The sequence below is a fragment of the Hippocampus comes genome, unplaced genomic scaffold (genome assembly GCF_001891065.2).
Source record: "Hippocampus comes isolate QL1 unplaced genomic scaffold, H_comes_QL1_v1.1 scaffold63, whole genome shotgun sequence".
In the NCBI taxonomy this organism is placed as follows: Eukaryota; Metazoa; Chordata; class Actinopteri; order Syngnathiformes; family Syngnathidae; genus Hippocampus; species Hippocampus comes.
In genome coordinates, this window is record NW_017805987.1 from 6,423 (window position 1) to 16,520 (window position 10,098).

Here is a 10,098-nt window from a genome sequence, read left to right on the forward strand (position 1 = left end):
TGCAATGACGCCGAGTGACGTTAATGATCAATGCTGATTGGCTGGTACGAGTCATGTGATTTTCCAAGTTCTAAAAAAAACTAGTTTTGCGCAAATAACTAAATGTAGTATTGTGCCAGAAAATGATTGATATGTTATCTAAAAAAAGCTCGGGACATTTTCTACAATAATCGTGTGCGATTTAACTCTGGTGTGGGGGAATCTGACGAATTGTTAACGCAGGACGGTATTTGCGCCCAGAGACGCCATTAACCCTCGTTGATTGGCTAGGTCAGAATCACGTGTTTATTGGCACGTTAAGTAAATAAATGATAATAAAGAACCGAAGACAATATCGTCATCGACAATGTTTTTTACCCCCAAATAATTAAGGCTGTATCATTAATTTGCTAAAGGACATAAGTGACAACAACGACCAAAGGGCATAAATATGCCATAGCATGTTTAATACACACACAGAGCGTTGTTTCGAATACTCACTCAAAAGACCTCGACATTTACAGGTTAGCTCTGGACGTTTACTCCAACGTATCGACTTATATCCACTCCTTCAGTGAAGACCATAGACAAGTGCTTGAGGAGGTTGCCCCTTTGCTGGGAAACGGCTATACGTCAACGCGTCCGCCATTTTGTGTGTGTCGGCGCTGCCCTGTCAATGGACTCAACTTTGGGAAGAAACAAAGTGCAAAACGTTAACGCTCACTCTTCAGGTATACGTTTGTGGCCATAAAAAAATAATCCCAATCAATCATACATTTTAAGTGATTTATTTCACCATGTGCAAATTTCTCCAATGTGTCTGGATGACTTAACATGGCATCACGCTCAGCAAGCAGCCTTGTTGTCGTCACTGAACCCGGACTGATCACCGAATGACGTCAAAACTACAAGTACATTCACCCATGTGACACGTTTTTGGAGGGTTGTTCATTTGTTTTTTGTTTTTTTTTTTTGAAAGGGGGGGGTTAAGCGGGTTGTAAAGGCGAAATGAAAACGCAAAACAAACCTAATTCAATACTTAACACATCACTTTCACATATGTACTGCCATTTTCTTCCAGTAATAATCATTACTGTCACATTTTATGCGCCTTACTGACAAATAATGGAGTCATGGGAGTTCGAACAGAACTTTCATCATCACAAGTGGGATATGAATCCATCATTCATGCAGTAGTCCTCCAGATGTCCAGTTCGCAGAAACCACACACAGTGCGACATTACGTGTCAATGAAAACAAGTGTTTAAAAAAAGGCACATTTTCAGTGTTTGAATTAAAACACAGATGTCGTATTGTGTTGAATTCAGTCGAAAGATGAGATAGCATTGCCATTAGGATGAGCAAGACTAGTAACCCATGTTCAGTCTTCAGAGTCGCTTCATGGTCACCCTTGGAAAGAAAAAATATATAATCAGTCAAAAATAAAAATAAACAACAATGAAGACAAGGAGCTCAACATATTCAAGGGAACATGCTGGCACCCTTTGAAATTCAGTTCTTTGCAGAAATTACTTTTAATTAAAACGACCAGTTAAATTCAGGGCAAATTCTAAAATCAGATACTTGTACTCGGTGATGATAAGATATAATACTATGATTATTATGGGTTTTACTCTTTACGTTTATCAAGAGTATACAGTATTTCAAAACACGCTAACCAGTTTAGCCACTTCCGTAGACGCCCACTAACTTGCAAAGCCACAAACGTCTCCACTTACGATTTTAGGGTACGAGGAAATACATAATCAGAAAAAACACGACATCAAAGGCGATGAAGAGCCAAAAGTCGAACCAGTACGAGTGTTTTGGCAAAGACAACGTGGTTTCGTTGAATTTCGCGAGGTCCTCGTCTCGCTTGGGTGGTGACAGTCCCATGTTTGCCTGTCGTAAAATGGTGCGTTCAAAGACGGGGAGAATTCGGAAAGGTTTCAGTTACAAAAAGGGGAAGAGATTCGCATGATACTCGGTCCTATTTTGTTCAAGAATCACTTTTATTTGAGTACATGGCTGCATAAGTCATTTAATATACGGAAACGTCGAATGTATGCGAGTAGCTGCCCTTATGCGCAAAATTAATTAATATTTTTCCATTTTCGAGGTACTTTGAACGCGACTCATACCCGAATCCGGATATGGACCTTCAACTGAAATGTTCTTCATGAACAGCAGAGGGCGCAATCAATTCAGACCAAACTGGCGCTGCCCCCAAACAACTGCAGAAGAAATTGAAAGAGAAGGACAACGAAAAAAAATCACTGAACCAAATTGTAGTCAAACATGAAGAGGAAAAAAACACGCACAATTTAAGTTTATCGCAGTGCTAAGATCTATATATAATAAACACTGCAATGAAGTCTGTGGAAAATGTCACAATAACTTCTGTACTCAACGGATAAAGAGTCGTACAATCTCGAGGTCGCACTAGGGGAAAGCGGTCTTCACTTAAAGCTTATGATTCCACTACTAGTACCATTTTTTTTTGACAGACGAGTATGCAATAAATGGCCCTTACTGTGCTCAACTACTATTACTAGTAGTACTGCACTGCGGTTTATATTCGATATCCATCTTTTTTTGTCACGAGTCAGACCAAGAACAACTGTCTTACTGATATTTTTTTTCACGATACCTGTGCCGCTTTTCATCCACAAGTACACAATTAAGCTTCCCTAAACTTAAATTAATCGACTATTATACTCGTATTCAGCCCAGCGAGTAGTCGCAAGGGGGAGACAAAGTCCAAGTCAAGAATAAATGCAAGTATAGGAGCGTACTGTACTGTAAAATTAGTAACACTAAGTCAAGCTAGGTAATTAATTTCGTTTCACGAAATGTGATAGTTTTTGGTTTGTTTGGTTTCTTATAACAAACAAAAACAGTTATAGTGTGTGTGAAGTGGTGTTGTTTTTTTCCCCCATGTTACAGGAAGGCGAACAGTGTGTGTGTATGCGTTGCGCGTGTGTAACAGGAACCCATCCCGGTGAGCAGGAAGCGAACAGTATGACGTCAGCTCGCCGAGTGGCGTCCTGTGCGCGCGCGCCCGTTTCGCCTGAGTGTGTGCGTGCGTGCGTGCGTTTTCGCAGACGGGAATAATGCGCCAGAGGAAGTGCGCCCGATGTCCGTCTGCGCGTCCCGACTTCCTGCTCTGTGGGTAAGCAAAGCACAGAGCAGAGCCGCGGATCCGCTTTCGCGCACAGCGGCATGGAGCCACAACACAACAAGACACACAGCCTGCTTTAAAAGACTTTACGCGCATCCGGGCGGACCGAAAGAAGAGGATCAGCCGTGCCATAAACAAGGGTAGGCGCGTGTTCTGTCCGTTTCTGTTGTGCCACAGCAAAAAAAAAAAAAAAGACGTCTTTAAAAGCCGTTTTTCTTTCAATCACGTTCGAATATGATCGATCCCCTGAAAAATGACGCGAATGCGGCGCGTGGTTGTTTTGAACACGCTAAAAGTCGCGCAAAACTACATTTTCCAGAGTCTTTGAGGTATTCCGAATTATATATTTAATAAAAACGACTAGTGGAGGGGAGAGGGGGGGGGTAAGTTTTTTTTTTTTATATAGGCACTTTTAGATTCTGGGTCGTCTGGACTTTGTAGACGAATCAAATGAGTCATCACAAAAACGTGCAGTATATTTTCAAAACGGCACTAGAAAAAAAAGAGGCTTCTTATTTGGTGTGCTCGAGTGTAGGAGGATCTTAATTATGCATCACATGAGGCTTAGTAAACTTCCTGTGACTCAAAAGCTCGTAGCAGCTTTCGCCAGTCAACTGGTTGGAGAGGACCACTTTTATTCTGAAAACACATAAATCAGAAGCCAAACCTCAAACTGACAAGCGCCAACACAGAAATGCATTATACGTATATGTGTGTGTGTGTGTGTTTTCTGGTGACAGGAAGTCAGACCTTCCTCTGAGGCACGGCTTTAAATCCGGGAAAACGCCCCTGAATGACAGGAAGTGCTCGTTTTAGGCCCACACACAAAGTTGCAAGTTCCTCCGTCAGTTAACACAGAACGCAAACAGGAAAAAGCACAGGAGGAAGGGCGTATTAATTATGATTTATGATGGCAATGGCGAACCACTCCTCAGATGGCGGCCTCTTTGGTTGCGGCGGCTGTTTCGGGTCGCTTTTGTCAGAAAGTGGAGGCTGCAAAAAAATTGCAATGTAGTTGTAATGGCGTAATTAAGGGCTCGTCTTGAATGGCTCTCGTCGACGAGGCGAGTTAAGGAGCCGGGAGACGAGTAAACACAAAGGCAGACAGGTAAACTAGCCTGTTCGACGAGGCCACTGGCCAAGTCCGGCTATATTACCATGGAGACAAGTGCACGCATCATGAATAGTAATAACATAGTAATACCAGGATGTGAATATTTACTGGTTTTACATTTTGTAATAGACTGCATTAGATTTTTGTAAGGACTGTCCTATCATTACTGTGTGCCAACTTGTTTTGGAATCTGCGTTTGCACAGAAAGCACCGGGCATTTATTCACCGTGAGACAAATTGGATTTGTCCACACGACAGAAAATGCTTGGATCCCCCCCCTCCCCCTCCCTCCCTAAAATACGGTCATTATATAAATCTGTGTAAATATCACTTTGGATGCACTTCTTCGAACTACTCGCCGTACACGACCAGCAGCGCTTTCAATTTCTACTGCGGATTTCAGCATCGCAGATAGCACGTCTGCTCTCTGCCGTGCTCGTCAGAAAAACGACATCGACCCGTGACAAGCGGCGGGATCGTTCACAAACCACCTGCTCGCTGGAGTTAATTTGATATGTAGCATTTATTCATCCAAATGCGTAATTATTTAGGGTCGGGCATCTGTTGGAGTGGAGGCCACTACTTGAAGAAATGTGGTAACTTTACGACTAATGGGAAATTTCTTAATCTTAGCCAAGGGCAAGTTTTTTTTTTTTTTACTGCACACCACTCAACAAAAATGCCACAAAAAAAGTACACGTACTGAAATAATGAGGGTCTCGTCTCAAATTAGTTGAACACGATTTCCGCAGTGTGAACGGCAACGGGTTCATTGGCATTTTACGCCATCTTGTGGCATTGATTTGAATGGTTCTTCCTGTCACTATACATCACTGGCATAGATAGATGAACACAGATACAACAAGTGGCGTAAATAAAATCATTTTGGAATGTGGGGAATCACTGCATTCGTCGTATTAACAGCATATGAGTGTAAATTATGACACGTCTACTTCGCACGGGCTAGACGAATAGCGACAATTCGCAAATAAGGGCGATTCTCACTAAGTGGGGTCGAGCTAAATGCTCAAACACTAACGAGAGTCAACTTTTTTTTTTTTTTTTCCCCCCTTCGCAATCCATCATCATATTTCATGACATACGATATTGCAAACATACTGCGGACTAACTAACTAAACAACATTCCTGTGATCAATTTTTTCGTTTGTGCATAGATATGTCAACGGGTAAAATGACGTGATGTGTCCACGAGGCACCTCCCACAATTTACTACTCGAACGCACTGTATACTTTCGCTGGAACCACTTTACTAAGTACAAGAAGAAGGTTTTTCTTTATTCTTTTGTGATGACAGAGTAAACTACATGTCAAGCATGGCGTCCACTAGTTGTCTTGGCAACGCACGATAAATAAAATAGATCGCTAGATTTTTCACGCTAGTGGCATGCGCTTCAGTCTATTCTTGCATGCGAGTCGCCAGGATTTGAAAGGTGCACAGTCCAGGTGCAGGCTTGTTTCCTATTTTGCATAGCAAACAAGCTAATGAAGTTGCGGCGTTCACATGATCCTACAATCAAACAATAGGTCACATGGCGGCCTTTGTTCGTTATTCAAAGGTATTATCCGATGCCAAAGTGGTAATTTTGTACCCGTTTTTCAAGTGAAGATCTCTGTATGAAGGTAGTGAAGCTGTTCCGAGTGTAAAACATATTTTGTGTGTGTGTGTGTTTGTGTGCGCTCAATCACCAAAGGACTCCAATCTGAAACAATGGAGCGCCACAACATTCAACAATCTCTTGCTAACAAATGAACTCTTTATTTATTCATCGCACACTGCAGGAATGTTTGATGTTAAGCAGATATTGTTTTTACCTGGTTCATTTTTTGGGGCTCTCATGTCTCAATAACCACCCTTAATCCGACGACGGCCATTGAAATGCAATTTCATATATTAGAAACCCCCAAATATTCCTAAAAAAATGCTGATGTATATTTAAAATTATGTTTCATAGACAGGGGTGGAAATGAATTTTATCAAATGCTGTTACCAGTTGTTGTTCCTTCCAGATCGCTGCCATCATGGAGAGCTCCAGTACACTGTGGCAGTTCCTCCTGCAGCTGCTGCTCGACCAAAGCCACAAACATCTCATCTGCTGGACGTCGGATGACGGCGAGTTCAAGCTGCTCAAGTCGGAGGAGGTGGCCAAGCTGTGGGGCCTGCGGAAGAACAAGAGCAACATGAACTATGACAAGTTGAGCCGGGCCCTGCGCTACTACTACGACAAAGTAAGCTCGTATTTGTGCGTGCGGACACAACAAGTCGTGTGTGTCGAGTCCCTCCACGAACCAAATCTTGCTACTTTTTCCAGAATATCATCAAGAAGGTGATCGGCCAGAAGTTTGTGTACAAGTTTGTGTATTTCCCCGACATTCTGAAGATGGACCCGGCTGCCGTGGAGGCCGGCCGGAGGACCGAAGACTGCAGAAGTGTGCCGTCGGAAGCTGAGGACGAAGATGGGAGGCACCGATACCTCCACACCGGCTCTCTACGTCACACCCTAGAAAGACCCCACTCCATTAAGAGAGACATCAGATATGATCGCCATGACGACAGCTCCACAGTCATCCGATTCGTCACTAACCGTGGCCATTCCTCTCACCCTTCTGTGACTGAAAACTCCCCGGCTCGCTCTTCCTCGCCACAGAGTCCCGTCCTTGCAGTGACTGATGAATCCGAACAGGGCGATGTGCCTTTAAACCTGTCATCGGGTCAGAGGGAACGAGAACGTTCCAAGTTCAGGAAACCCAAAGACCTGGAAATTTCATCCTCGTCCCACCTCGTGACAGGAAATGACCTTGTCTCCATTGCCCTGAAAAGTCCAGCACTTCCCTCTGGTTCCTTGACTCCAGCTTTCCTGACTACACAGGTACAAAATGGTGTGGAACATATTTCTCAATGCAGGGAGAAGGCATGTGCGAGTAGGAAACTCTCAGTCGGGGAGGAAATGGGAAAGGGGAGGAGGTTTATAAGTGATGCCATATGTTCCAGAAGGGTTACTGGCAACAAAGCCACACTTACATTGGACTTAACTCGGCAGTGAGGGCATGACATGACGAGCCGCCATTTTGCGTTTGAGGAGGGGGGGGGGAAAAAAAACCTGGCGTTTTTAAGCAATTTGCTAGTGAGCTCCCTTTTCGACGAAACGACTCGAAAAGTTGCAGTTCAATTACTTACGTGGAAAATAAACATCTTAAGGATACAGAAAATCTAAAAGTCGAGGAGTAGGAATAAATTATCGTCGGTAACCAAGCTCATAACTTACCAAACTTGGCGCGGTTCCTGTTTATTTCCTGCTTAGTCTTCTTCGAATGTCGCTGAGCTGAAAATCAGTCGTGCGCCGTTTAACGACGCCCTCTGCTGGTTTTAGTAAGTAGTGCAAGCCATACAGCCCGACTTCCTGACTGTCTGTCTGTACTTGATGCCAAAGTAAACACGAGTTTTCCATCTTCATATTTTTACCCTGCGGCTTTGCTTTTTTGCTTTGTAGACGCCATCTGGTCTACTGCTCACCCCCAATCCGCTGCTGTCCAACGTCCACTTCTGGTCCAATTTAAGTCCGGTGGGACCTCCAAGCCCAGCCCAGCTGCAGAGCCATCCCACCTTCCAGGTAACACCAACACTTCTATTTTAATGAACAAAAGATGTTTGTTTGTTTTTTTTTTAATTCGCTATTGTCTCTCCGCGCAGTTCCCAACCTTGTTGAATGGAGCCATTCCACTGCCTTGGCACAATGCGGACATTTCTTCTCCTTTGCTGATCTCCTCCCACAAGTCTTGTTAATGGAGACCTGGGCCAATCAGCCTTTAAAAAAACCTGAAACTGTCTTTTTATATATTTTTTTAGGTGGGGAAAAAAAGGGGTAAGACAGTCATTTTACATATCACACGGGACGTTTGAGAAAACTGGAAAGGCCAGCAATTTTCATTTTGTGAAAATGTGATGTTTGGGAGACGCAACTGGGTTTGTAAACCAGTCAAGTGACATTGACACAGCAGTTGTACAGGCTTCCCCCACCTCCGAAACAATTCCTTTGTTCTGAAATAATGCACATGCTTACATTCGGGTGCGCAAAGAAAAAAGCTATTGCAAAATGCTAATCATTTTTATGTGTGTTATTTTCAATGCCTTACATCGGTTGTGCCTTATATAATTCACCCTATTTGCTATGATATACAAATGCTTATGAAATGCTTTTTTAAAAATGATTCTTTTATAGGAAATAAAAGTGTTTTTCTCAAGAGTTTGTCTCGACATAGAAAAAGATGAACTGAAGAACCCGGTTAAATCAATCATTTGATTTCTGACGACCCCTCGTGGTCATTCATGACAAACGTTCATTTGTATTTTTTTTTTCCGGGCCTGTTCCGTTTCGAGTCGTTCTCATCCAGAGAGCCGTCAAAATATTCGAACCGCCTCCGAGTTACGATGCCATCCAGAGAGAACAAACGCAGACTTGTTATATGAAAACAGATTCAATTTACTTTGCGATGGTTATGAGAAATAAATAAATCCAGTAGAAAGAGTCACACACGCGCGCGCACACAGCAACTGTTCACAGGCATCTCAAGTGTGGTTTCACAAACACAGCAGGCCTTGCATGCAGCAGGCGCACATTGTTGTTGTACACACATAATACACACAAACTCTCTCGCACGTGCCCACATCAAAGTGAGGACATTCACACTTTTTTTTTTAAAGGTTGTACAATGATAAATAAAGCGGCGTTAAGAACTTTCCTGTCATGCACGTGACTGCGATTCATTTCAAAATATACGGACACCATCAGAGTTTGCAGTTAATCGTAACAGCATCCCACTTCTTTCTTTTGTGACTCTCCCCTTCTACATTATTTGCGTCATGGCTAAAAAGACGACATCAGAATGACAAGGTATTTGTAGAAAAAATAGGTTTTTACTTTTGCCCATGACAAACAAGCTGTCATATATTTGCATCTAACCTGTTAAAAGACAAATACAGTGTGCTTACGGGATTAGGACACCATTAGCTGCAAACAACAAGTTGTAGTAGTCGTTACTGCACTTTTCATGTACTGGGAATCAGTATGTCGGACATTTTACAGACACTCGCATCTCCTCCATACATTCCCCGGGGTCATTCTATCTTTTACACTCTGCTGCTGGGAGTGTAAGAATTGTGAGACTTCCACATAAAATGTAACTGAAAACCACAAGAGCGGGTCGGGGAGCGTGTGGAGAAATTTATACCGCGGCGGCCCCGAGGAAAAGTTCACGCAAAAATTGAAAAGGTCACAGACGTAGAGAACACATCTTAATACTGTTAGGTACACTTAGTCAACGCCTGCATATATATATATATATATATATATATATATATATATATATATACATGTATATATATATATATAGTGCAGGTTCACCACAAAGTTACTGCACTGATGGCAAGAAAGGGAAAAAAAAAAAAAAAAACTTCCCTGAAGCCACTTTGCCACTCTCCACTGCTTTCTTCCAAGAATCCTGCTTGTTGAGACCTCTTCTTTTTTCTTTTGTAAAACTAAAATTGGAGTGTTGGGGTCACACTGAAAAGATAATTCACAAGACAAAAAAACAAAAACAACACAAACAAAAAAAAAGTGTACATGCGTGAGAACAGTCAGAATATTCGAAGACGTAAGACTTGATTATATGAGGAAAAAAAAGTCTTTTTTTTAAGTTAAAATGTACAAATGGAATATTCCAAGCGAAAAAAAATAAACATCTTTCAAGTATGCCGTCATAACATTATGAGGAAGTATGATGGAATGTTGCAAGAATTGTAACGAGG

General features: G+C 42.4%; 1 protein-coding gene across 2 annotated transcripts; it reads left to right on the forward strand.

The window, feature by feature from the left end:
• The first annotated feature begins 3,019 nt into the window (after positions 1–3,019).
• On the forward strand, positions 3,020–8,536 carry elk3 (ETS transcription factor ELK3). 2 transcript variants are annotated; one of them, XM_019891859.1, is made up of 5 exons: positions 3,020–3,300; positions 6,287–6,521; positions 6,605–7,162; positions 7,784–7,903; positions 7,984–8,536. In XM_019891859.1, the coding sequence occupies exons 1-5, from the start codon at positions 3,116–3,118 to the stop codon at positions 8,074–8,076; spliced, it is 1,191 nt and encodes a 396-aa protein (XP_019747418.1). In that variant the 5' UTR covers positions 3,020–3,115; the 3' UTR covers positions 8,077–8,536. The 2 variants fall into 2 exon arrangements, with proteins under 2 accessions (XP_019747418.1, XP_019747419.1); XM_019891860.1 differs by having other exon boundaries at positions 3,189–3,300; positions 6,303–6,521.
• The last annotated feature ends 1,562 nt before the right edge of the window (positions 8,537–10,098 follow it).